Genomic DNA, 27,874 nt, shown 5'->3' with positions numbered 1-27,874 from the left:
GCACGTGGTAGGTGCTCAGTAAGTATTTCTTGAATGAATAGTCAGTGGGCAAATGGACCAATAATATTTTGAAATATGTGAATGGTTTACCTATGTACAAAATTAAAAGAGAAACAAAAAGAGGGGTGGTTTTATGGGGAAATTAAAGAAAAAGAAAACAGTTGCTTAGCTAAATAAATGCATTTAGGTAAAAAGAATGAGATAGCTCCATGAATAATCTCCAAACTAAATCATTAAGTGAAAAAGTCAGGTGCATACATTTAAAAAAATTATATTCATATATGCTTCTGGAGTGTATCCAAAAACCTGGTTATAATGGTTGTCCCTAGGTTGGGGAACTGGGTAGCCAGGGACAAGGATGGGCAGCAACTGTTTCTCGAGGAGCACCCTTTTGTATTCTTTTGAATTTTGTACCATATGTAAACAATACCTGCTTAAAAAGTACAATAATAACAAAAGATAGCCACTGTGAGTTATACTCCAAAATTAACACAACTGATTAGAACTGAGTTATCCAAGCTTTCCTTGGATAAGAAGAATAGATCCCAAGACTTTGCTGTAAGTCGTGTCTGAGCGTGTTAAGGTGTCTGAAGAGGGAATGCATCTGGGAGAAGGGCAGTGAGCTACAGCCTTGCAGAGCAAACTTGTTCAGTGCACCGGCCAGTGGAGAAATCTTGACCAAACCAACCAACTTTGAGTTCTTGGTCCAGTAGCAAGCCATAGTTGTTCCATCCAAAAGGACGTAGAGGATGGAAACATATGTGCCCCATCCTCCCACTAACACACTTCCTGGAGAAGGGTCCCCTGCTGAGAAAGGATGCTGCACGACCAAGAGGGTCTTTCCTCCCACAACTCAATCTGAACATTTGAGTCACAGCTGCCACTAGGCAAGGCCACCCTGACACTGGAGGTGCTCCTGCTTGGATTCCCATTGGTGAGGTCATCCCTGTTGTCTCTTCATTCATCTCTGGGGTTCCCAATAAACTCATTGTGTGTCTATAACAAGTTTTCACTTGGCCATAGAGAAATGAGAAAAACACAGAATAGTCACTTTTTTAAACTATTAATTTGTTGACTTTTTGTGCTGTCAAAATGGCTTCCATAAAATTCTAAGGCTTGGTACCAATGATATTTCTTGTGGTATTTAATCAATTCCTTCTCTTCCAATTTCCATATTCACAGAGCCTGCTTAAGAGTGTTATTTGACTTTTCCTATGCGTAAGGAGTGAATGCACCGGCCAGTCATGACTTCTAAGTATTCTGATTTCTGGGTCAGTTGTTTCTATTGTAAATAAGTAAATGTTCTGGCATTGTGGTGTTTGGACATCTGCCTCAAGATCGTTTAATGTGCATATGCCCACAGGAGAGAGATTTGCTCTCAGAGTTTACCGTCCGTAAGACCAGGAGCAGCCCCTAGCTTGTGGAAAACTTACAACCCTCTGCCAACTCCACTACTCCTAGGCTCACCCCCACCCTCAAAATAGACGGGAGCAAATAATAGAAAGTCTATCACTGTGCCCAGAAGTCTAATAAAATCTACCGTGTCTAAGATATGATACGCTGCACATCAGCCAAGCCTTTACTCATTCACACTTTCTGATTAGAAGCAAAACTTAGCAAGTTTGAGCAGATCATCTATTTCTGAAGACACATTATTATTGACCGTGAATGCTAAATTATACAGACTCCAGAAGAATTATTTTAGTCATTGTCTAAAAAGTATATGGACATATTTGTTTGGCATTTGCATAAAGAAATATTAGAGGGAAACACTAGAAACTATTCAAGCTGAGAGGGACAGGATGGGGACAGGAACAGGAGTGATACTTCCTGTGGAAAATCTTTTAAATCATTTTGGTTTTTGGACCACAGGAATATAGTTCCCATTCAAATGAGAAAATGTAACGTCTATATCTATGTGGAGGGTTGGAAGCTTTTTGCATGAGGCATTAAGACATGCCACAGTTTTGGTTTTCTGTGTGCCCTCAGCAGGGGACAAAATCAGATCCCTGCCTAGATCAAGGAGTCCTGGGGATTAGTATTTGTAATAACCATGTCTTCCAGTTCTGTATTTGATGCTTCAGCATCTTGGGGCCTTGCTGACCTTGGAGGGGATGCCCCTCCCAGGATTAGCCAGTTCTTGGAGATAGTAAACAACCTGCCTTTGAGTGTGCCTTTCATATGCAAACCAGCCAATCCAGAGCCCACACCCCACCACCTCCTTTATGGGTCTCACACTCTGGCCACTGTCCATCTGCCCTCATCTCTCCAGGGCCAGTAGCTGACAGATAGGGCCGCCCCTGTGCCCCAGCACCCACTGAAATTACTCAGCCTTACCCTGCCTCATCTGTTTCTCCCCGTAGAAACCACAATAGAGGCTCTTGCCCACGGTTCCTCCCGCTCCCTCTGCTTCCTTATTGGCCCTGGTGCTTCCACATGTGGCCCTGCATGGTATGATGTGCCCCCTCCTCTTGAGATCTGTGAGTAACAAAGCACGTTTTCAATGGCAATCATCTCCTGACTTGCTGGCCTTGCCATACTTGAATAACAAAAAAATACACATTTTAAAACAGTATGAGCCTAGAGTAAAATACTGGTCTGCTGGAGGTACTTGAGCACAGCCAACCTGGGACAGACATTTCACTTGCAATAAAAATGCCTGTAATTTGACAGGACACCTCCTTAAATGAAGACCAAAAATGCATTCTGTTCTCAGGAGGAGAACGTGGCAAAGGTTAGGATACTCTGCTCAGGGCAGTCTGGCTGCCAACATCCCTGCATGTATTTCTATTAATGAATGTCAGAGCCACGAGAACTGTGGGTTTGTTAATGAGCCCCCAGGCTGCTCAATTACCAGGTAGCTTGTGCTTGTCTGCTGTCCCACAATGAGGGCAAGCACCGCCCAGCAGGTCAGTTCTCCAGGCACCATCAGAGGGCAGACCTACATCAGGTCCACACTGTGCATTTTGCACTTCCAGCAAGCCTCGTATGTGAAATCCAGCATCTATTTATGAAATAATCAGAGAGGGGACAATTCCTCTGCCTACAAACAGCACTTGCCGAATGTTCGAGTAGAAAACCTAAGCGACTTAAATTATTTGATTTGCCAAAAAAATTGTTTTGGTTGCCTACCACTTTGCAGGAGCCTGTCTAATGTAGTAAGTGAGTTTCACGACCGTAGTCCTCACACAACTGTCACTAATAAAGGGGAGCGTCTGCCAAGGGTCCCCTGGTTGCCAGAGCAGCATGAGGGACATGCCACCGAGCAAATAAGGAGAGAAGCAGTTGTTCTCAAGCAGTCTCTGGAGAAACGTGTGGGCCAGCCTGCAAACTTCACGCACGCCCCGCAACTCCTCTGCTTTGGCTCTCTAGACCGATGGTCCAGGGGCTGAAGAGTCCTGATTCTCTTACTTGGTCAAGTTTCTTGTTTTGTTTTTTGCAACACTCAAAATTGGGATGTTTCCCATAAAAAGTCAGATTTCTAGCTAGTTATTGAAAAACTGGGCCATCTGGCCACAGTGGGCCCCCATTACCAGGTGAAATGACCAGCTAAACCGAGCAGCAGTAACTGCTCCCTTACACAGCACATGAGCTCACCATCTGCCTCAGTCCCCACTGCTCCATACTGGCCTTCTCACCGTAAGACTGAGTGCTAGTGATGAATAAATGAAAAGCAATAACATATGCTGTAGAATATGAGGAAGCCATTTGATTTAAAACTAATTTAGCCTGATCTTGTTTTTCCAGAAAGGCCTGATGTAGTCTGTTGAGCATGGCTTGTACATCTGCTTTAACATTTACAGTGTCCCAAAGCCAAGAATGATGCCCTTAAAATAGGGATGTATGAACAACTAAATAAATAAAGATAATTTTGAACAGTGAAAAAAAAATAGGGATGTATGCCTCCCCCATATCATCATTTCTTTAAAGATAAGCATTTCTTCCCAGAAACTAAGGGTTAATTACTGGCCTGTTGTGCTCATCGTGTGACCATGGACCTGCTGTGCTAGGAAAGCATCTTGTGACTGGAGTAAGAGATATTCCTGTCCTATGTGATATATGTTCCTTGTTCCAGGACCGCACACCACCACTCTGTACACCCTGCTTCTTCAGAGCGCTTCCTCCCTTGAAGGTCGTTCTCTCCTGGGCTACAGTCCTCAAAACGGGCTCATATAAGAAACTCACCCCCGTGTTGATTTATAGATTGATTATGGATTGTTTGTGTCGATACTAGTAACCATTTATTACTGCACTTAATGAAATATTTGTCTGTACTTATCGTTCTTTCAAATGTGGGAACATGAAGAACAGGCCTAGAAGACCATGTGTCTCTAGAGAAAAATGGAAGCTAGAGAGCGTTCTGACATGTACTCTGGGAACGCAAACGTTCAATGACCTGACCCCTTGTTTAGAGATCCCGCCATGCAGTCATGGGACGTGAGGCTGCCCAAGTGGAAGTGAAGGGGGCCGGGAGCCCACTTTGGGTCCTGATGGGGAGACACAGCCCAAGTAGGCGGATGAGCTCGGGAAGCTGCCATCGCAGCGGCCTGACAGCTGGGGAGAAGCCCCTCTGCGGAACACGGGTAATGAGGACAACCCGGGAATCCACGACAGACCTCGTATGGTAATTAACTGAGCAGGGCACTGGACTCCAACCTTAGCTGCCAGGCAAGAAGCCCGATCCTGCACAGAACCCCGTCTCACCCTTCGAGAGAAGAAAGGTGACTGGCCAACCCCCGTCAGCCACCTGCTGGCCTGTGTGAAGGCAGGATGCATGACACTGAACACAGCTGCAAGCAAGAAAGGAAACGCAAGATCCACGGGCATCCCAGCCATGCAGCGGGTCACAGCAGGGGTTCCTGTGGCTGCTGAGGAGGAACACGGAGACGGGAAAACCCTCAGTGAAAACAGCAGCACAGGCTGTCTGGTCACTTTTCAGTTTGGACAGATTACTCCCTGGGGTGAGAACAGAACACGTTCCCTAAATAACTATAAGGCAAGATGCTCGGGGCCAGCCCTGAGGGGGAGTGTCTAGTCTCCACCCCTCCCCAGCCACACCTCTATACAGGAACACCTTAGACTGACAAAAGTAGAGTAATATATTTTATTTAATTAAAATAGATTAAAAAACAGACTGTGTAAAAGAATTAGGATTCTCAATAATTTACTATTATTTACACTAGCAAATGTGGGTCGTTAGTAGACACTGGGAGAGACAAACGGGCAGGACACAGGCCCTCCCCCAGGACCCAGGGAGCCCGCGGAGACTCAGGCTCCCTCCTGATCTGTCCTCTTGGGGCACTATGGCAGCCGCACCAGTGAAGCTGGGTGGACAGCAGAGGGGCGAGCCTCAGACGGCCCGGGGACCACAGCGCTGCTCCCCTCTCTGGAGGCTGCAGGGATGCGGGCGGGCCAGGCAGGAATTCTGTTCCTCTTGAGGAGAATCATTACCTCTCAGTCTGGGCTCAATGGGCCCCTGACCCCGTGGCCCCACTCTCCATTCACGACTAACCTTCTGTAAACACTCCCTTAGGCTGACACAAAGCCCAGAGTTTCCGGATAGAAGATGAAAAACAGAAACGAAAGCCACATATCCTGGTTCCCAGGGAAATCCGGATTACCTAACATGCCCTGCCCACGGGTCCAGAACCTGGCAACTCATCAAAATCGCCCCAAAGTGTTTTGTGCGCTTGTGGTGTGAGGGAACGGTGGGGAGGGAGGGGAGGCCAGCAATCCTGGGCCACGGTACCAAGAGGAAGGCTCCTCCCCAGGAAGCAGTGACAGCGAAGGAGGACCCAGGAGAGGCCCTGGGGGTCCTGCAGGCACTTGCGGCTCCACACACGGTGGGGAGCGAGTCTCAGGAACGCAGAAACAGGCTGGTGGCGCCAGTGGAGATGGAAGGCCACTCCGAAGCAGCAGGCCATGTGGGGACTCCCATGACCTGATCTGGCTACTGGAAACCTTGGGGTCAGCCCTGACCCTGGAGACCCCTGCTGTGCCACTCACAGGACACAGGACACGCAGGCCTCCTGGGTGCAGGCTGCCGGGTGCGGCCTGGGAGCAGAGCCAGGCTGGCCCCTGCAGGCACCGCCAGACAGAGGCCCGGGACAGAAGCTCTGGCCTTTGGAGCTGGTGCAGTGGACAGCAGCAGAAGCAGCAGTCGAGGGCTGCAGATGTGGGGCCCACTGGCGATTCAATCCAAAATGTCCGTCTCAAAGGGGACCAGGTGGTAATAGGACAGGTTGGTGACATAAGCTGCTGGGTCATCGCCATCCTCCAGTTCTGAGGTAAACTCACTGCCGTTCTCAAACCTGAAACGGGAAAAGACAGAGGTGAGGGCTGGAGCTGCTCACTGACCCTTGACCCCACCAAAGTGGAGAAAGAAAGGGCAAAAGGTCATTGGCAGGAGGGCACTTAGGGATCAACGCCAAGCACAACGGAAGGGCTTTCCAGGATGCTCTCACACTGCGCAGGCCCAGGGGACGCACGGTCTCGTCAGTCTGCATTTAGGAAGGACGTGATTACACGTTAGGTGAAATGAACCCAATGCCAGACTGTCATGGCTCCGGCTTCCAGGGCCTCAGAGGCTGCTCTCCATGCTCATTGGCCATCATTTACTGAGGCGCTCATTGCTTCATTCACAGGGTGATTCCTTCTCTCTAGGGGCGGCTGTGTGTTGAGTCTGGGACACACCTGAACAAGCCAGGCAGGGCCTGTCTTTGGGAGCAGACACCTCCCTGTGCTGGCCCTGCAGACAACGGCAGAGATGGGCGGGAAGCTACTGCACCCGCTCACCCCCCAACTGCCCCCTGTGCGCTGACGAGGGGGCTGGCGCAGGGGCAGGCAGAGGGCCGGCAGGGGTCAGCGGAGGGAGGGTTCCTTTGGGGGGTGGGTGCCCTCGTTTGGGTCCATGTATTCAGTGAGGGGAGTTTACATGGGGGAGGGGAGGCAAGAAGAGCTCAGGGAATAACACGTACCCCAAATGTAAGGTGACACAAATATCTTCCTGGTCTTGATTCCCCCATGAACTGAAAACATCTCCACCCCGTCTAACCCAGACGTGGCCTCCTAAGCTAGAAAAGACTCCAAATTTTTAAAAATGCATAACAGAGAGAGAAATGTGCTTTTTCCGTTTTCCTTGACTGAGCATCAGTCTGAACAAAATAGGCCAGTGGGGTGGGGAAGGAACTGCTCTCCCAGGATGGGGGGAGCCCTTGGGCCCCAGCGCCCATGTTCCTGCCTTGATTCCTGGTGTTCAAAGTGTCGCTGACCAGTCAACAGTTGTCGGAGCTCAACTACACCTAGAAAGCTCTGGAGTGACGGAAAAGGACACAAACTGACCAGCAGCCCAGCAACGAGCGTCTGACTTGGCTTCCCCAGCCAGGGAGCCGCCGGAGGCAGCGCCGCCCCTGCATCAAGAGCGCACAGTGAGAATCCCACTGACTCCAAACACGCTCCAAGGGGCACGCTTCCTCCAGGTCCAGGCTGCAGGTTCAAAGTCGAGCATGAGCTGATCACGGCTTTGAAATTAGACAGAAACGGCCAGAGGTGGGTCTCCCTTTAACTCCACAGTGAGGCGTGTGTGTGGAGATGCAGGGGCCTTGACATCTGTGCCCTCAGGAGAGAGCTCAGGGCCCAACTCCCCTCCCCATGCTCCCTGACCTGGTGGCACCAGGTTGCCGAGAAAGACATGGAACTGTGGACAGAAAAGTGTGTGCAGCCTGCGAGGCAGCGGGTCTCATGGAGACAAGACCAGCTCTCCAACTTTACACAGGCTGTTACATCTCTTCCCTCAGCCAGCGCTGGCCTGAAACCACAGGGGTCTCGCGGGTGTGGGGCAAGGCTCAAGGCGGGCAAGGGCCAGGCCAGAGGCACCACAGATGGCTTCCTGCCCCTGCTCCTCCTCCTGTCCTCGGATCAGATGACCCTGAGACCCGAGGGGGGAAAGGGCAGCTAGGATGCTCAGGAAACGCATCACCAGGCTGAGTCCAGGGTCCTCATCCATCCCCCACAGCCCTCGGCAGGCTTGGCAAATACCTCTGCTCCTGAGCTGTAGGGACAGTGTGGGGGCTCGCCTCAGCACTGGGGTGGACGTCTCGGAGCCTGGTGACCCCTCCAGCCAGCCAGGATCTTCCCCAGGCAGAGACCTCGCTGTCCACTGACCCATATCGCCGTCCGGCACACTCCCATTCCCTGAGTGCAGGGGGTCTGTGGTCCTGGGTGCTGGTCCCTGCCCTCCCCAGGGACAGCGTGGGGACTGCCTGCTCGACTCCGTGGCACATGTCCTGACGGCAGGCCCGACAGCACTGAATTCACAGCCTCGAGGCCAGTCACCCTTGAGTACCTCTGAGGACAGCTGCGGCCAGGAAGTGAAGCCTCCGGCTACTTAAGGGTCATCTCTCCATGACCTGGCCCTGTCGCCTCCCCACCTGCTCCTGACAGCCCTGAGGAGTGTACACACAGATGGCTCCTGAAGGACAGACAGCAGCAGGCCTCGCTGCCCTCGATCAGATGCCCAGGGGGCTGCCGGCCAAGTCAGCAATCCTCTGACTGCTCCCGAGTGCGTAGGGGCGACAGATCTCGGTGGGGCTTTCCTGGGGTCGCAGAGGTATTCCCCTGCTTGCTCTCCCGGCCTGCAGGCAGCCAGGAGCAGGCAGCTGTGAACCAAGGATGTCGCCCCGTCCACACAGAGCCCTGGCTCAAGGGGAACTTGTGCTTCCATCCCGGCTTTCTCTCCGCGTGTCTCTCAGCAAAACTGTTCACAGTGGAACTGACTTCTCAAGTCTGACCTCATGCCAGGCTGCAGAAGGCCCCTCGAGGCCTCTCGGAGAGGGAAAGGGTCTGAGAAGACTGGGAGCCGGAGCCAGGACCTGCAGCAACTGGTGACGAGGCAGAGTCCACCTGTCTTCTCCACCAAGACCAGCAACCCCTCCCACGAGGTAAAGGACTTCTCCTTCCAGTCGCCATTTAACACACATCGACCTTGCGCTGCCACGTGCCAGCCCGTGTTAGCACGGAGGACCCTCGGGTCATGAACGACTGAGCTATCTGGACACACATGACGGGTATGGCGCCACATGGAGTCACAGCAGGGCAGCATTTCAGAGGTGGGCCGGCCCTCGGCCTTGCCAGCACATCCATACACCCCCGTTTCATGACTCCTCCACTGTGAAAGCTTCTGTGCCATCCACCTAAGGGACACCTAAGAAACTGAGCAAGTGGGGGCTGCTGGCTGGGGCCCGCTCCACGGGCCGAGAGGCTCCCACAGAGCTTCAACACAGAGCGGGGTCCAGCACAGGAGGCTCGAGCTGCCTGCCGGAGCCCAGGCACACCCTGGGGTCATGCCCTGGCCTGCAGCTGACTGGCCCAGATGTGTGTCCAGGCATGTGGGTCTGTCTTCGTCCATTTTTATTTGTGGCTGAGTGGGTGGCGTGGGACATGGGACTAAGGAGGCCCCTTGATCCCTGGGTTATGCTGCTCATGTGCCACAGGGAGACTGCACATTCAGAGCTGCACACTTGGTGTCTGAGTTTTTCACAAGGACCTGCAAGGGCATCTTGGTCTCCCGTGAGGATAAGAGAAGCGGGGAGTTCAGTCACTTCCCGATGCTCACACAACCAGCAAGAGCCCTGGGCTGGGCCTCGACAGTCACAGAAGCCGCCGTGTGACATCCCCTCAAGCTGCCGCCTGATGCCTCCCAAGAAGACGACCCGGAAGTGCCCCAAGGATGAGGGTGGCTGTGCCTCATGGGGCCCAGGGTTCGGGCTTTCCTGGAGCACTTCTCATGGTCAAAAGTGTTCCTCTCAGAGGGAGGAAGACCGGAGAAGGCAGTGGCGTGTGGCTGTCCCACCTTCACTCATCAGACATGTCCTCCCTCCCTCGGAACAGTGCAGCCCGCTGGGCCAGGTGCCACCGTGAGCCACACGGAGCCCACCTGGGCATCAGGAGAACTTCAGCCCTGCGATGTGAGGCTGATGTGCAGGTGGCACTTCTCCCCTCCCAGGAGAACAGGCCCTTTGCGCCAGGAGGTTGTGGCCCCCACAGCCCTCAGCGCCCGGCACAGACCAGTCCCTGAAGGCTGGCCACCTCTCCTCAAGGCCCCTTGCAGCCGTCACTCAGCCGGAGGAACTCTGCTCCCACAGGTTTAAGAATCGAGGTCTCACTCCTCTAGGAAAGGCTGACACCCTAAATCAGTATCCAAATACCGATGGGGGCTCGGCGTTCCAGCCACATCTGTCTCCTTGCTACAGAGTCCCTGAACTGCAGCCCCTGGCACCCACCGACAGCTCGGGGTCCTTCTATAAAACTATGCAAATCACTGTACTTACAGATGTTCCGCCGGGTCCACGGCCAGGCGCTGGTCTTTTCCGTTTGGTATACTGTGGTCAATAACGATTGTTTCTGTATTTGCTAAACAAAATCCATTGGACCTCATGATTTCTGGAAACAAAAGGAGTAAGGTAACTATTCAGAAGGGGTCAGACTTTAAAGTTGTGAGGTTTGGGGCTTGTACCGATCTCCCTACTTCCCTCTCCACTCCTGCCCCCCTGCTCCCCTACTTTAAGAGAATGCTCTGCTCCCCCAAGGCCCAGTCTGGAGTGCTGCCACACAGATTCAGGAGGCACAGGAGCCACACCTGCTGACCCATGCAGGCCGAGAGGCGCATCTCTCCCCACGGCAGGATGCTTCGGCTGTCTGAGCGCCCTCCCCACGCGCCCTTCCCCATGGGTTCAAAGCTGGGCTGAAAGGGTACTGGGCTCGTGTCTATCAGTCTGAGTTGCGTCTAGGTCCCTCGCACACTGCCATGGGGCTTTGCATGGGTTACCCCATCTTCTAAGCTCCCACTCGTGTCTGAGACACCGGGGATATAACACCATCGACACCCTGGGTTGCTGGGAGGATCAAATGAGATCAGCATGCATTTTAAACCAAATGGGTGACTTCACTTTTTTACTTTATATAATTCTGTATATAAACTGATAATCTAATGAAAAGCATGAATGGTGGTAATTTAAAAAGACCAACAAGAAAATGTCTTCGTATGTCTACGTGGGCTCTGTGGTGTTAGCTTTCAAGGGTGGAAGTCTGGTGCTCACGCAGTGCTGGAAGAGGTGGGACCTGGGTGCCTGAGAGTGTGGCAGCTGAAACTCCCAGGCTGGGAACTTGGACCCTGCAGCTCAGCCCAAAAAGGAGAGCCATGACCCTGGGACTCAGTATCCTCAACTGGAAAATTCCACAATTGTATGGGATTATCTCCAGGGATCCTTCCAACTCTAAAGTCCCATGACTCCCGGTTCTACCACGCCCTCTGGTCCATTTAAGTATAAGTAGCAAGTGCAGCTCGACCCACTTCTAACATCTGGTGTAGCTTTCATTTCTATTTCCCGAGCAGAGGACAGACACTCCAAGAACAGATCTGGAGCCATGACACTCCTCCCAGGTGTTGCCGTTCTGCAGCTCCCTGAGAGGCTGCTCAGCTCCTGACCTCAGCTCTCAGTCAGCTCACGCTGTGACCCTTGTTTGTCCTCCCAGGTCAGGCCCTCTACTTACTCATCTTAAAAAACATGCTTAAAATACACTCCAAATTCCTGGTGCATTCTCAGATCCAAAGGATTATTACCCTTCATTCAGGGCCTGACACACGGGGACACACAGCTCACTCGAGCCCGTCCTCGCCTCCCTATGCAGATCAGGCGACAGGCACGCGCCTCCCGGCCTCTCAGCGGGCACCTGACACTACGGCAGTTTGTGGAGCTGTCTTCTTTACTTTTTCTCTTACATTTTACCACAATTTAGATTATTTTATTCCCATGTATGGATTGTTGGTTTTTATAATGAAATTAATCTTCTGCTTATTTTTAATCTTTCTAGGTCATTGGTTCTCAGTCTTGGAATTTCTCTCCATATGAAGAGAATTAGGGAAACTACACAAAAATGAAGAGAGAAAAACGGAAGATTTCCTCCTCACCCCACAGGATTAAAATGATTGTTCATCAACCAAACTTGCCAAGTACCTGCCGAAATTTCCACTTGACTTTCTGGAGAAGTGACAGCTCGTGTTTCATTGGTCTTTCAGCTGCACCAGCCCAGTTAGTCACCCTCCGTGTGACATGAGCACACGCTGTCTCCTGCCCTGCCCTCCCTGGTGGGGCCCCCAGGCCCCTCTTCCCTGATGGAGAACCAGCACGGAGGGCCTGCTGTGACGAGAAGGAGCAGAGAACCAACGAGAAGTCAGAGCCTGGACCCTCCGGGGTGGACGACATTTCCAGTGCCAGAAAGACAAAGAGAAGATGTTCACTGAAGCCTGAGTGGACAGACAGACTCTGAAGCTGACCCACCTGAAGGGAAGATAAAGATGCCCTCGCCTCTCGGTTTAAAATGCAGGGCAGCACAGAACCACTTTCTTTAATGCTGTCAAAACTGACTCAGCTCTGTCCGTCTCAGGGAGCACATTGGACCTCGGTGGACCGCAGTGCAGCCCGCCCACAGCCCCAGCCCCCTTCTCCCACCCCTTTGCCAAGGAATTAGGGGAAAACCCTACAAGTGAAAACAAATGTCAGTGCCGCCAAACATTTGTGAATGTTATGAAGAGATGCCTTACATAGCAACTTTCTAATCTTCTGTAAATGTGAAGTTTGGAGCTCTAGAAAATGGAATCTTTACCAGCCCCCAAAACAGACTTGTAACAAATCATTCCTTAATCGTCTATGCAAAGAAGCCTCTGTGCACAGAAATGTGGTCTAATGGTTTGCAAGGCCAGCTGGGCCCTCGAGGAAACTCCAGTTCTGCCATGCATGCCTGCGGAACAGGTCACTTCTGGCTCAGTTTCTTCATCTGTAAAATGAGAATAACAGTACCCATCCTGAAGGGGATAGGTGTAGATTAAATGAGATGGTCTTTGTATGGAACCTAACAAATGCAGGAGGCTCAATAAATGGTAGTTATTACTATCATTGTTGCTAATGTCTTCCTATCTGTTGCAACATGCAAATGAAAAGAACCGAAGGAAATGTTACAATGACAGAAAAACTATACCATCTGAAGCCCATCTTCCAGCATACTTAAAATGCGAATTTTTAGAAGTCAGTTTAATATCTATAGGAAAAATCACTCATGAATTTATTTACTTTAATCACATACATGACTGATTCTATGAAATAGCCCATTTTCAAGCTACTTTTTTACATTCATATTTTTTCACATGAAGAGTCCTGCTTTGCCACCTCATTTTTTTTAACTTTTTATTTTGAACTAATTTTAGAATTACAGAAAAGTTGCAAAAACAGAATAGAGTCCTCACATATCCCTCACCAGCTTCCTGTCATGTTCACATTTTACATAACCACGGTACCACGAGCAAATGCAGGAAATTAACATTGGCACCACACTACCAGCTAACTCCTCCCTCCCTCCAGTCTCACCAGCTTTTCCACCACTGTCCCTTTTTCTGTTCCACACCCAACCAGGACCCCTTGTTGCATTAAGTTGTTGTGTCTCAGTCTCCTACGACCTCTGACAGTTCCTCAGTCTTTCCTCAACTCTCAGGAGCTAACACTTTTGTTTTTTTGTTTTTTTGGTTTTTTTATTAATGTTATGATAGATTACAAGCTTGTGAAATTTCAGTTGTACATTTTTGTTAGTCATGTTGTGGGTACACCACTTCCCCCTCCATACCCTCCCCCCACCCCCCCTTTTCCCTGGTAACCACCGATCAGATCTCCTTCTCAATATACTAATTTCCACCTATGAGTGGAGTCATATAGAGTTCGTCTTTCTCTGACTGACTTATTTCGCTTAACATAATGCCCTCGAGGTCCATCCACATTGTTGTGAATGGGCCAATTTCATCTTTTTTTATGGCTGAGTAGTATTCCATTGTGTATATATACCACATCTTCTTTATCCAATCATCAGTTTCTGGGCATGCAGGCTGGTTCCACGTCTTGGCTATTGTAAATAATGCTGCGATGAACATAGGGGTGCAACGGACTCTTGAGATATCTGATATCAGGTTCTTAGGATAGATACCCAGTAATGGGATGGCTGGGTCATAGGGTATTTCTATTTTTAACTTTTTGAGAAATCTCCATACTGTTTTCCATAGTGGCTGTACCAGTTTGCATTCCCACCAACAGTGTATGAGGGTTCCTCTTTCTCCACAACCTCTCCAACATTTGTCGTTCTTGGTTTTGGATGTTTTTGCCAATCTAACGGGGGTAAGGTGATATCTTAGTGTAGTTTTGGTTTGCATTTCCCTGATGATTAGCGATGATGAACATCTTTTCATGTGTCTATTGGCCATATTCATATCTTCTTTTGAGAAATGTCTGTTCATGTCCTCTGCCCATTTTTTGATCGGGTTGTTTGTTTTTTTGTTGTTAAGCAGTGTGAGTTCTTTGTATATTATGGAGATTAACCCTTTGTCGGATAAGTGGCTTGTAAATATTTTTTCCCAATTAGTGAGCTGTTTTTTTGTTTCAATTCTGTTTTCCCTTGCCTTGAAGAAGCTCTTTAGTCTGATGAAGTCCCATTTGTTTATTCTTTCTATTGTTTCCCTCAACTGAGGAGTTACAGTGTCCGAAAAGATCCTTTTGAAACTGATGTCAAAGAGTGTACTGCCTATATTCTCTTCCAAAAGACTTATTGTCTCAGGCCTAATCTTTAGGTCTTTGATCCATTTTGAGTTTATTTTGGTGTGTGGTGAAAAACAATGGTCGATTTTCAATCTTTTGCATGTGGCTGTCCAGTTTTCCCAGCACCATTTGTTGAAGAGACTTTCTTTTCTCCATTGTAGGCCCTCTGCTCCTTTGTCGAAGATTAGCTGTCCATAGATGTGTGGTTTTATCTCTGGGCTTTCAATTCTGTTCCATTGATCTGTGGACCTGTTTTTGTACCAGTACCATGCTGTTTTGATCACTGTAGCTTTGTAGTATGTTTTGAAATCGGGGATTGTGATTCCGCCGGCTTTGTTTTTCTTGCTCAAGATTGCTTTAGCAATTCGTGGTCTTTTGTTCCCCCATATGAATTTTAGGATTGTTTGTTCAATTTCTGTGAAGAATGTTCTTGGGATTCTGATTGGGATAGCATTGAATCTGTATATTGCTTTAGGTAGTATGGACATTTTAACTATGTTTATTCTTCCAATCCATGTGCAAGGAATGTTTTTCCATCTCTTTATGTCATCGCCTATTTCTTTCAAGAAAGTCTTGTAGTTTTCATTGTATAGATCCTTCACTTCCTTGGTTAAGTTTATCCCAAGGTATTTTATTCTTTTCGTTGCGATGGTGAATGGGATAGAGTTCTTGAGTTCTTTTTCTGTTAGTTTATTGTTAGTGTATAGAAATGCTACTGATTTATGCACGTTAATTTTATACCCTGCTACTTTGCTGTAGTTGTTGATTATTTCTAATAGTTTTTCTGTGGATTCTTTGGGGTTTTCTATGTATAAGATCATGTCGTCTGCAAACAACGCGAGTTTTACTTCTTCGTTACCTATTTGGATTCCTTTTATTTTTTTTTCCTGCCGAATTGCTCTGGCCAGCACCTCCAGTACTATGTTGAATAGGAGTGGTGAAAGTGGGCACCCTTGTCTTGTTCCTGTCCTCAGAGGGATGGCTTTCAGCTTTTGTCCATTGAGTATGATGTTGGCTGTGGGTCTATCATATATGGCCTTTATTATGTTGAGGTACTTTCCTTCTATACCCATTTTCCTGAGGGTTTTTATCATAAATGGGTGTTGGATCTTGTCGAATGCTTTCTCTGCGTCTATTGAGATGATCATGTGGTTTTTGTTTTTCATTTTGTTGATGTAGTGTATCACGTTGATTGACTTGCGGATGTTGAACCATCCCTGTGTCCCTGGTATAAATCCCACTTGATCATGGTGTATAATCTTTTTGATGTATTGCTGTAATCGGTTTGCCAAAATTTTGTTGAGGATTTTTGCATCTATGTTCATCAGTGATATCGGCCTGTAGTTCTCCTTCTTTGTGTTGTCCTTGTCAGGTTTGGGGATCAGAGTGATGTTGGCTTCATAGAATGTGTTAGGGAGTTCTCCTTCTTTCTCAATTTTCTGGAACAGTTTGAGGAGAATAGGTATTAAGTCTTCTTTGAATGTTTGGTAGAATTCTCCAGAGAAGCCGTCTGGTCCTGGACTCTTGTTTTTGGGGAGGTTTTTGATTACCGTTTCTATTTCCTTACTTGTGATTGGTCTATTCAGATTCTCCATTTCTTCCTGATTCAGTTTGGGGAGATTGTATGAGTCTAGGAATTTGTCCATTTCTTCCAAGTTGTTCAATTTGTTGGCATATAGTTTTTCATAGTATTCTCTTATGATCTCTTGTATTTCATTGGTATCTGTTGTGATTTCTCCTCTGTCATTCCTGATTTTATTAATTTGCGATTTCTCTCTTCTTTTCTTGGTGAGTCTGGCTAGGGGTTTGTCAATTTTGTTAATTCTTTCGAAGAACCAACTCTTTGTTTCATTGATCCTTTCTATTGTCTTTTTTGTTTCAATATCGTTTATTTCTGCTTTTATTTTTATTATTTCCCTCCTTCTACTGACTCTGGGCTTTGTTTGTTCTTCTTTTTCTAGTTCTGTTAGGTGTCGTTTGAGGTTGCTTACGTGAGCTTTTTCTTGTTTAGTGAGGTGAGCCTGTATTGCGATGAATTTCCCTCTTAGGACTGCTTTTGCTGCATCCCAAATGATTTGGTATGTCGTGTTCTCATTTTCATTTGTCTCCAGATAATATTTGATTTCTTCTTTAATTTCTTCAATGATCCATTGTTTGTTGAGAAGCGTGTTGTTTAGTCTCCACATTTTTGCACCTTTCTCTGCTTTTTTCTTGTAGTTGATTTCTAGTTTAATAGCGTTATGATCAGAAAAGATGCTTGATATTATTTCAACTCTCTTGTATTTATTGATGTTTGCTTTGGTTCCCAAAATATGGTCAATCCTTGAGAATGTTCCATGTGCACTTGAGAAGAATGTGTAACCTGCTGTTTTTGGATGAAGTGCTCTATATATACCTATTAAGTCCATCTGGTCTAATTTTTCATTTAATTCTATTATTTCCTTGTTGATTTTCTGTCTGGATGTTCTGTCCATTGGTGTTAATGGTGTGTTGAGGTCCCCTACTATTATTGTATTGTTGTTGATGTCTTCTTTTAGTTCTATTAAGAGTTGCTTTACAAATTTTGGTGCTCCTGTGTTGGGTGCGTATATATTTATAAGTGTTATGTCTTCTTGGTGGAGAGTCCCTTTTATCATACTGTCCCTCTTTATCTTTCTTTATCTGTTTTGCTTTGAAGTCTACCTTGTCTGATATTAGTATAGCAACATCTGCTTTCTTTTGTTCATTATTAGCTTCGAGTATTGTTCTCCATCCCTTCACTCTGAGTCTGTGTTTGTCTTTGGGGCTGAGGTGTGTTTCCTGGAGGCAGCATATTGTTGGGTCTTGTTCTTTGATCCATCCTGCCACTCTTTGTCTTTTGATTGGGGAGTTCAATCCATTTACATTTAGAGTGATTATTGAGACGTGGGGGCCTACCACTACCATTTTGTGTCTTGTTTTCCGGTTTTCTTCAGTTTCCTTTGTTTCTCGTCCCATGGTTTAATCTGTTCTGATGTAGAGCTGCTACTCTCTGTTGTTGTCCTTCTACTTATCTCCTCTGCTCTTGGTTTTGTAGCCCCTTTCCTTTTTTGGATTTTTCAGGAATGAGGGTTTTCCTGAGGATTTCCTGAAGAGGAGGTTTTGTGGCAATGAACTCCCTTAATTTTTGTTTATCTGGGAAAGTTTTTATTTCTCCATCGTATTTGAAGGATATTTTCGCTGGGTAGAGAATTCTCGGCTGTAGATTTTTGTCCTTCAGATTTTTGAATATATCATTCCACTCTCTTCTAGCCTGTAAAGTTTCTGCTGAGAAATCTGCTGATAGCCTGATGGGGGTTCCTTTGTAGGTTAGTTTCTTTTGCCTGGCTGTCCTTAATATTTTCTCCTTGTCGTTGACTTTTGCTAGCTTCACTACTATATGCCGTGGAGTTGGTCTTCTTGCATTGATAAAGTTTGGAGATCTATTGGCTTCTGTCACCTGAAAATCCATCTCCCTCACCAGATTTGGGAAGTTCTCAGCCATTATTTCTTTGAATAGGTTTTCTGCCCCTTTCTCCTTCTCTTCTCCCTCTGGTATACCTATAATCCTTACGTTGCATCTCCTAATTGTGTCTGATAATTCTCGGAGAGTTTCTTCATTTCTTTTAAGTCTTGCTTCTCTCTCCTCCTCTGCCTGCAACAATTCTATATTGCCATCTTCCAAATTGCTAATTCTTTCCTCCATATTATCGGCCCTACTGTTCAGAGCATCTAGATTTTTCTTAATCTCCTCTATTGTGTTCTTCATTTCCAATATTTCTGTTTGGTTCTTCTTTATCGTATCAAACTCTTTTGTGACATAGCTCCTGAGCTCGTTGAGTTGTCGGTCAGAATTCTCTCTTAACTCATTGAGAATCTTAATGATGGCTGTTTTGAAGTCATCGTCATTTAGGTTATATATCTCATTTTCTTTGGGATTGTTTTCTGTGTATTTGTTACTTTCTTTCTGTTCTGGAGATTTAATGTATTTTTTCATATTGCTTGATGTTGTTGATTTGTGCCTCCGCATGGAGATAGAGTTTAGTTGCTCCTTTCACTTGTTTCAGCTGCTGCGGTGGGGGGAGCAGCTGTTTATACTTCACCAACCAGGAACCCTGTCCGTAGTTGCTAACTGGGCCTGGGCCCCTCTTCGTAGCCACAGTGGCCCTTTGGATTCCCTCCTCTGCCGTCACAGGGGGGCTTCAGGCTGCAGGTGCCTACTGTTGCAGCCCACCTAGATGTGCTCTCTCCTTGGGGTCTGCAACGGTGTTATGGGCTTTTCCAGCGGCCAGGGGTGGGATCACTTATATTTGTCGCTCCGTTGCTGTCGGCACCCACCAAATCTCACTTGTCCTCTATGGGTCGCAGGAGAGCTATTGGCATCTTCTACAGTCTGTGGTTAGTACACCTAGCTATGCTGCTTTTGCCCTGGGGTCTTCCAGCCTTGTGGCTGGCGGCTGGGTGCCTTCTACTGGTGCTGTGCAGAGGCTTTCCCTAAGGCTGCTGTGAGCCTGTAGGGTTTCCCCCTAGGCTACTAAGCTGGGTCTCTGGAACTCTCTCCAGCCCCAGTCCTCTCCGAGATCTCCGGCAATCCCTAGCCCCACGGGGCGGGCAACGGCAGCTGGGGGTCGCCCCGCCCTCTGGGATTCTCTCCGGGCCTCTCCCGGAGCCGTGAATGCTCAGCGTGGCCCCTCTGCTAACGGCACACAGAGAGTTTTGTCTGCTGCCCGGGCGGAGCTCCGGCGCTTCCCCTCCGGGTCGCAGAACTGGCCTTTGAAAGTTCCCCCAGCCCCGGTCCTCTCCGAGATTTCTGGCAATCCCTAGCCCCACGGGGCGGGCAACGGCAGCTGGGGGTCGCCCCGCCCTCTGGGATTCTCTCCGGGCCTCTCCCGGAGCCGTGAATGCTCAGCGTGGCCCCTCTGCTAACGGCACACAGAGAGTTTTGTCTGCTGCCCGAGCGGAGCTCCGGCGCTTCCCCTCCGGGTCGCAGAACCGGCCTTTGAAAGTTCCCGCAGCCCCGGTCCTCTCCGAGATCTCCGGCAATCCCTAGTCCCACGGGGCGGGCAACGGCAGCTGGGAGACCTCCGTGCCCTCCGTGATTCTCTCTGGGACCCTCCGGGCGCCCCGAGCACCAGGCTGGGTCTCCCCGCCAATGGCGGGGAGAGACTCTCCCCGCGGGCTCAGGTGTGCAACTCCAAAGTTTCCCTCTGCGTTTAGGAGTAATTGCAGGGGGTTTAGGTAGGGTTCTGGTCACCTGTTTCCACCGTCGCTCCTCTGTTGTGTTCTCGCTCCTGCCCTAGATGTGTGTGGATCCTCTGGGGGCATCCGTTGGAAGAAAGCCGCTTGCGGGTACTAGGCTGCCCATCGGGGTTGGAGAGTTTTCACCTATTTCCACATCCTCCCGGAGGAAAGTCCATCCGCCTTCCGATGTATAGTCGCGTGGGTGTCTCAGACGTCCTGAGATGCTGTCTGGATATCCTTTGTCAAGCGATAAGTGTCCAAATAATTGTAGACTCGAAGGGCGAGAGACAAAGAGGACTACTCATGGCGCCATCTTGGCTCTTCAACTCAGGAGCTAACACTTTTGAAGAGGACTGGTGAGTTACTTCATCAATATTTGTCTGACGTTTTCGCGTGCTTCAACTGAAGCAGGGCTCCTGCAGTGACACTGTGTTCACTTGGTGCATCATATCAGGGGAGGGTATGTGACATCCACAGGCCTGACTGCAGGCACGTTGGTCTGGATCACCTGGGTAAGGCGGTATCTGCTGGGTCTCCAAAGTAAGGTTACTCTCTTTGTCTCTCTAGTTAAAAAATATCTTGGGGGAGATCTGCTGAGACCGTGCAATTCCTGTTTCTCCTCAAACTCCTGCCCACCAAGCTTAGCACCTACGGGTTGGTCTCTTCTGCAACACTCACTGCTCTGGAGTCTGCCTAGTGGTGATTTTGTCTTTAAACTGCAGCTGGCCCATATGCCACCGTCCCTTCAGCTCATTAATCCTTATGCTCTTCTCCGCAGACGGTTAGTCCCGGCCCCGGAGCATGCACAGTGCAGCCTTCCTCCCTGTCGACCGCCCCCCTCGCATCATCTTTTCACTGTACCCCAACAGTGGGACGAAACCCAACGCAATGCCTTTTCATTGCCTGGCTAACTGAAGCGTTATCCCTGCAGGGTGAAGATTAAGGCTGAGATTGTACAGAGGCCTGGTTAATGAAAAATGAAATTATAGTTCACTTCCAGGCCCCATAAACCCAAACAATCAGAATTTTGTGGCTGATATCGATTAGTCTGAGCAGCCAGATCAAGGCTGATGTTTATTCTTCCTCTGAAACTGCACAGACACAGCCATGGGATAGAAAACTAAATGTACGTTTTCTTAGATTTGATAAGCATTTAAACTGAGATGGGACAAAGAATGCTGAAGGTTGTATTGGCCCAGGCACCACCAACCAACGAGGCCACATACTTCGGGACGGCCCTCGCTGGAGCGCCAGTGCGCAGGGTCCTCACACCGCGGGCCCCTCGCGCCATCTAGTGGCAGCAGCCTCAACCTGTGAAAGAACAGGCAGCGCGTGCAGAGGCGGACGAGTGCGAAGAGTGGCCTCTGGCAGCCAAGGGTGTCAGTCCCGTCCCCCAGGGCACCAGCTCTCTAAGCGCCACGCCAGCAGCTCAAGAAGGCATTAAGACATCTGAGGGGCGAGGCGGTGAGCTGTGAGGTCACAGCAAGCGAGGGCGTTTTCACGAAGGAATGGAACTCAGCAGGACAGGAGCGGACGTGGAGGCGGGGCTGTGTGAACAGGGAGAAGATGGGAGGCCCCACACAGGCCGAGCCCAGCCCAGAGGAGGCTGAGGGTCGGGGTGGAGGGTTCTGGGGTGATCAGACCAAAAAGCTGGAGTGAGCCAGACTCTGCTGTGCCTGGAATGCCTAGGCACTTCCGCTTTATCCTGAGTGTAAGGTTTTGAGAAATCAATGAGCCCAAGAAGTCAGAGTCCTGGATGACCGACGTGGGTACTCAGGGTCGGTCCCGGGGACAGGGGAAGGTTGACAGAAAGATGGGTGATGTCCTCAGGCCGTGGGGTGCTCTTCAGATCCTGAAGCTGAGAGCTGGGACCCCCAAATCCAGCAACATCCCAAATGTGGGACCAAGGCTGAACAACACGGCTTGCCCGCGTGTGGACTAGTTCTTCAAAGGGATGGTGGTGCCCTGGTAAATAATAGTTTCACTAAAAAATAATTTTGAATTTACCACAGTTCCTTGTCTTTCTTCACTCAGTGAATAACCAAGGACACCTTACATCTCACGGGAACACCCCTCACCACTTGCACATCTGCACACTAATTTATGTTGGGAAGCACCCATTCAGTGAGGGCTGGCTGGTGCTGGAGCAAAGATGGGAAGGGTGGGAGACTCCAAAGGGAGACCCCTAGACTTGGTGCCTAATGGATTAGAGCAGAGGAAGAGGAGGAAAGCCCGGGAGGCAGAGGAGCTCAGCTCTGGAAGGGTGCCTGAGGCTCTCCACCAGCCGGCCACCTCTGCAGGCACGCATGTGACAGGCCTCCGGCCTTTGCACCCAGGCCTGAGGCTTGAGGCAACAGATTTGCTGCAGACTTGCAATTGACGTTTACTAACCCCACTGCTGGGCAGCCCCGGCTGTTACAAAGTGTCCTGTGCTGAGCCAAAGTCGGCTGCAGTTACTTCCACACACTGCCATGTCGACGACGAGCATGACACCCAGGATGACCTGAGCTCCTGGCTGCCTCAAGGAGGTTGTGACCCCTGCCTTCCCAGGCCTGGACGCAAGGCCTCAATGAGGCTCAGGTACGGTAGCCAGGTAAAGCCTCTGTCCTCAGTCCTCGCCAAAAGGCACTGAGAAAGCATTTACAACCTCAGCATGGGACTCTACGCTTATCCCTGTTAAATGTCATCTCATTACTTCCAGCCCTTTAGGATAAACACGGGGCATGTGTTCACCAAGTCACTGATAAAAACAGGACAGTAAGACAGAGGGCTGGGGATGGTCCAGGTTGTTGCATTCTAGGAGTTATTCGATCAGAAGCAACTCCATGCAGCTCGAGTCTGTCCCTTTTGCATTCTGGGGCCTCCAGGGTCAACCTGAAGCAAGAGTCTAGCTCCTGCCACCACACGAGGCCCTGAAAGGATTCTGCTGCTCTATGCTCTCGTATCTGCTCAAAACAGCAAGAAATAAAGCAACACAGAAACTCCAGAGCTGGGACTCCCACTCAGGACCAAGAACAGAGGCTTGCCCGCATTCCTGTGGACAGCATGCAAAACCCAACCCAACTGACATAGGGCTCCAGAGCCCTCGCTGAGCCCTGAGAGCCTCAGGTCCACGGACATCCCACCAGGATAAAGGACTGCCATCTTCCTGCCTATGGAGAGGGCTCCGGATACCACGTGCCAGCCAAGGAGGCCTCCCAAACTCCCCTGCTCTGCTTTCTGAGGACACACAGGAAGCTGTCTTGGGTAGATGTCCAAAGTGGCAGACACAGAAAGGTTCTGGAAAACCCAGCCCTTCCCCTACACCTGCCCATCACGCTCACCTGAGATTTTCACCGGACTTTGAAAGCTGGGTTGAATTTTATGTACGTTGTCATTTTTTAACACCTGATCCAGAGGAGATCTTTCAAAGAAGGTGAGCACGACTTCTGACCTAGAATACTGGGAAGAAAGACGCTCGTTACTAAAATTCAATCCTGCCGCAAGGTGGCCCATCTGATGCCCAGCCCGAGAGTTCAGACCCCCCGCAGGGCTGACCACACAGTGGGGCTGTGATGGCCAACACTGTTCCTTTATCTGTGGCCCCATGTGGCTGAAATGCAAGGTCCGAGGGACAGACAGGAGGGGTTAATGGCAACAGCGGCTAGTTTGTCTGAGTTCTTGGTACGTGCCAGTGTTTCGCACACATCCCCCTTCACTCTCCAATAAACTTTCCCGAATCACAGATGAGGGAGTAGAAGCTCCGGAGATAAGCAGACCCCCTCGACCCCAGTCCAGCTTCTCAGTCGATACTCCACATGAGGCCAGCAAGCTTCATTTAAAGGCCGCCCACCTAGGTCACCGTGAATGCTGCCCTCGGCTCCCACGTGCCCTCTTCTAAAACACCCTCGGCAAGACCAGTGGCTTCTGAGCGGAGGAAGAAAGCAAAGACCACCGTGGCGGAGGGGCCACATCCTCCCTGCTCCAGCCTGCCTGGCCCCTCACCTCCACCTTTTCCCCAGGGAGCAAAAGCGGAGCCACTTCCGCCACCCACAGCCTGCACCTCCAGGGAGGAGGAGCAGGTCAGTCATGTGAAAGCCACAGCACATGCCCCCAGCTCCCAGCCCGGCAGCCCTGCGGGGACCCACCTTACACGGCATGCCGATGATGGTCTTCAGCAGCTTCTCCACCTCGTTCAGCCTGGTCTCTATATCGTGGGCCTCCTTTATGGCAACCAGTCCTAGAATTGAGACAGAAATGCCTAAGTCAGAAAAGCAGACCAGGAAATGTGCTTCTACATTAAATACAAGACAACAGGCACCCCACGACGAGGAGGGCCTCCCCCCGTGTCACCCTCCACAAAAGAGTCTGGGAACATTAACTCAGCCTCGTGTGTGCACAGCCATACCCTGGAAGCCCTGCTCACAACCTACGCCTAAGCTTCAATAACCCGATGAACGATTTACTTGTGTGCTGGAGTGGAAATTGTCCTTCCAAAAGGAGAGGTCTGGCAGGCTGGGCACAGCGGAATGAGTGGGGCAGGCAGGCATAAGCCACAGCTAGACCGAAAAAGCCCCCTCTGAGCAGCTCCATAAACACTGGAGACACAGCCAGAGCTCAGCTGGGGACCACTCAGCCCCCGCCAGTGTGGTGGCTGCAGCCAGGGGAGGTGGCCCAGGACCCAGCCACCTCCAATGATACAGCAGAAGGACTTGCTCTGCTGGCAGTGGAGCCCATATTTAGACAAGTCATTTAAATGCAGGTTTGGAAGGGAAAAAATCTGATCTTCACCTGGAGAAAACCAAAGTGGGCATGACCCAGGACGCTTTTCAGGAATCTGAGCCTCTGTCCTTGTCACAGTTACCAGAAGTCCTGGGTGGCTGCTGGAAAGGGCAGTCTTGTGTTTTTAAAATGCTCTCACATGGAGATGCGGGGTGCGCTTCTGTCTCCCCAGGAGCAGCACAGAACGCAGATCCTCCCACCAGTTTCTACGCATTAGCTTCCAGCGATGAGAAATGAGGTCGCAAGGACGCCGGCCTCTGCCCCAGACTCCATGTGGCTCAGGATAACTGTCCCTGTGAGCTGTGGCCAAACCACAAAGGCTGAAATCCCACAACTATCGTCAGCTGCTGAATCTAGGTTTTTCATAAGTTCTGGTTTCATTTTGTTTTACAGGAAAAAGAGTTGTTCATTTTTCAGGCAACTCACTGACTGAGTCTACATAAGCGAGAAAACTAATCTCCTAAAGTCCATGACAGAAATGAAGAGGCCCAGAGCATGTGGTCCCTGGAAACCAGGGGCGCCCCCAGACACAGGGCGAGGGCATTTCCGAAGGCCTGGTTATAGCGGGTTACAGTGGGGGACCCTTCATGATGTCACCTGGAGTCGCGAACAACTTCTGGTCAAGGCCAGAAATCGTTGCCTTGACTCCCTAAAGCACAGGCCACCTTAGGGGCAGGCGACCCTGCTCGACAGTGGGGCTGCTGGGCCTGCCCGACTCCTCAGACACACAGGCCCCGGTGGCCCATCAGCACTGTTCAGGGAGCAGGAGTTCTAAAGGTGGCTGGGTGGGCCATGGCTCACCCCAGGGAAACCCCGGGCCTCTGTCCACGAGCCCATGCACACACCTCAGCACAACGCGCTGGCTGTCACAAGGGAAAGGGACCCCGCCACCCTCTCCCCTCTCTCCCAGGTGGCCCAGGCCCCCCACACCAACCTGCAGGTTGGGGGAAGGAGGGAGAAGAAGGAAGAAAGCACCAGAGTGTCAGATCCTCTGGATGCCTCTTCCCCAGGTCCTGAATTCTTTGCCTAGAATTTCAGATACACACACACACACACACACAAAGGCATGCGTGCTGCTCTTTGCACCAAAATGCTGATTTCCTGCTTGCTACAGAGATGTCTACGGAGGGAAAGAGGAGGATCAAAATCCTCTGAAAGTGGTTTTTAAAGAGAGGAGTTATACAGATCATCCCACGAGCACTTCTTTATTCTAAGATGAGCAGAACTATTATTGCAGTCCAGCTTTACTACAGCCAGAAGATGAGTTTTAAGTCAGTCACGTCTATGACACAGCAGCTGCATTTTCATGTTCCGTACGTCCGTCTGTAGGAAGACTGGCCTTTTGCATGGTCAATGCATACGACACATTTATACCCATTTTACAGGATATAAAGCATAATTTAACAATCTCAAATGAGTATACAGGCTTATAATTCTTGTATCTTTGCTGCAATGACAGATTTTTGGTTATACCTTTGATTTAATTAATGTCCAGCCCATGGACTGGTGCATAACCTCCAAGGGTAAGACTTAGATAAATACATTCTGCCCTATACTGATCTTTCCGGGGAGCCAGACTCAGCAAATAAAACACAGGACACCTAGCTAAAATTGCATTTCAGATAAACTATGAATATTGCAATAGTGTGGAAGGACTCACACTAAAAATTATTCATTGTTTATCTGAAATTCAAACCCGACTTAGTGTCCTGTATTTTATCTGGCAACTCCATCTTCTACATGACTCGTTTTCCACAATGAAGTGGAGAAAGACAACTACATGTGGGCCTCAGAAACGGTACCGGTACTCTAGCTCGGTGCAGGCCCTCCCGGCTGGGACCCGGCCCACCTCCCTGCACTGTGCCCTGCGACTCGGCCCACCCTCACGCCAACCCCGAGGAACTGGTCTATGCTACCCAGACCCAATCCGCTGGGGCGGCGCCGCCCACGAGGAAGGGCTCCACCAACTCCCCCGGATCCCTAAGGGTGGGCGCCGTCCACTGTGCAGCCTTCCCACACCCGGGATGGGACCAGTCTGCCTCTGGGCTCCTCCGCGCCCTTCACCGCTCGCCACTGCACCTGCTCCTTCACCTGAGGGTGGCCCCGAGTCCACAGGTGACCCTGAGGCAGAAGTGCCTCCGCTCCTCTCGCCATCACCAGTTTTCAGCACAGAGCCTGACACGAGCAGGGCATGCAGTGTTTAAAGTTGACACAGGGGCTGGTGGGTGGCGCAGCGGTTAAGTTCCCACGTTCTGCTTCGGGGGCCGGGGGTTCGTGGGCCTGGATCCCGGGTGTGGACATGGCACCGCTTGTCAAAACCCATGCTGTGGCAGGTATCCCACATATAAAGCAGAGGAAGATGGGCACCACGTTAGCTCAGGGCCAGTCTTCCTCAGCAAAAAGAGGAGGATTGGCAGTAGTTAGCTCAGGGCTTATCTTTCTCAAATAAATAAATAAATAAAAATAAAGTTGACACCGGAGCACGGAGTCAAGAAGTCGTTCTCTCCTGGGGGCGCGCTCCATCCTGCCCGCAGGGTGCTGGCCCTGCTTCATGCTCCGCCGCATCACACTCAGCCAGACCCCAGCCAGAATCTTCCGCTTGGCTGGCTCTGGGTCACAGGCTGCACAGGAGAGCTGCCCGGGGACAAAGTGGCAGAAGTGTGCCGAGTCACGGGCTTGCCGGTTTGCTCCCATCCGTGGAGCAGCTCACGGCTTCCTTGCGCCTGTCTCGTGTCCTGAACCGCAGCCCGGTACCCTCGGAAATGCGAACACGCTTCACAACCAGCGGAGGTGAGGACCTGTAAACGCGCAAGGAGGATGCTGGGACCCCTCCCTGCAAGAACAGGCATGACGGGTGATGGCTTTTCAAGCTCTGGCTTTTAGTTGGGGCACTTTTTTATCATCGACTTCCCCATCACGGGTCCCTGAGTGACGAGCTGGCGATCTGGATCAACTTTCTTGAGGCGCTGTCCTCCTTTCTCCGAGGAAACCCACCCCCGGGGAACGTCCAGGATTGCTGGCCTCCTCCCTACGAGGAGCCTCAGCTAGTCAAAGGCAGAGACCGGGGAAGTGATGGGCTCAGCCGAACTTACGGAAGCCCCACAGCGGCAGGACTGGGCAGACCGATGCCGCCGCTGCGCCCCCGGGCTACGAGCCCAGCGCTGGGACCATCACACACCGCAGGCCCCCGGCGCAGGCCCCCAGCGCCAGCGGAGCCCCCAGCACCCAGACGAGGGCAGGAA

The 27,874-nt window shown here is 50.2% G+C and overlaps 1 protein-coding gene across 1 annotated transcript in view; it reads right to left on the bottom strand.

Annotated features, from left to right (window-relative positions):
- Window positions 1–5,090: 5,090 nt before the first annotated feature.
- Window positions 5,091–27,874, bottom strand: part of PXDC1 (PX domain containing 1) — a 33,745-nt gene continuing 10,961 nt past the window's right edge. The window contains exons 2-5 of the mRNA XM_046640430.1: window positions 23,999–24,090; window positions 23,195–23,312; window positions 10,329–10,440; window positions 5,091–6,311 (exon numbers count right to left, since the gene is read on the bottom strand). Of these exons, the coding sequence (XP_046496386.1) occupies window positions 6,194–6,311; window positions 10,329–10,440; window positions 23,195–23,312; window positions 23,999–24,090 (440 nt within the window). The 3' untranslated portion in view covers window positions 5,091–6,193. The remainder of the gene's footprint in view (window positions 6,312–10,328; window positions 10,441–23,194; window positions 23,313–23,998; window positions 24,091–27,874) is intronic.

Source organism: Equus quagga, chromosome 15, assembly GCF_021613505.1.
Source record: "Equus quagga isolate Etosha38 chromosome 15, UCLA_HA_Equagga_1.0, whole genome shotgun sequence".
NCBI classification, from domain to species: Eukaryota; Metazoa; Chordata; class Mammalia; order Perissodactyla; family Equidae; genus Equus; species Equus quagga.
Note: the sequence above shows the minus strand (reverse complement) of the source record. Positions and strands in the feature narration are given on the sequence as shown.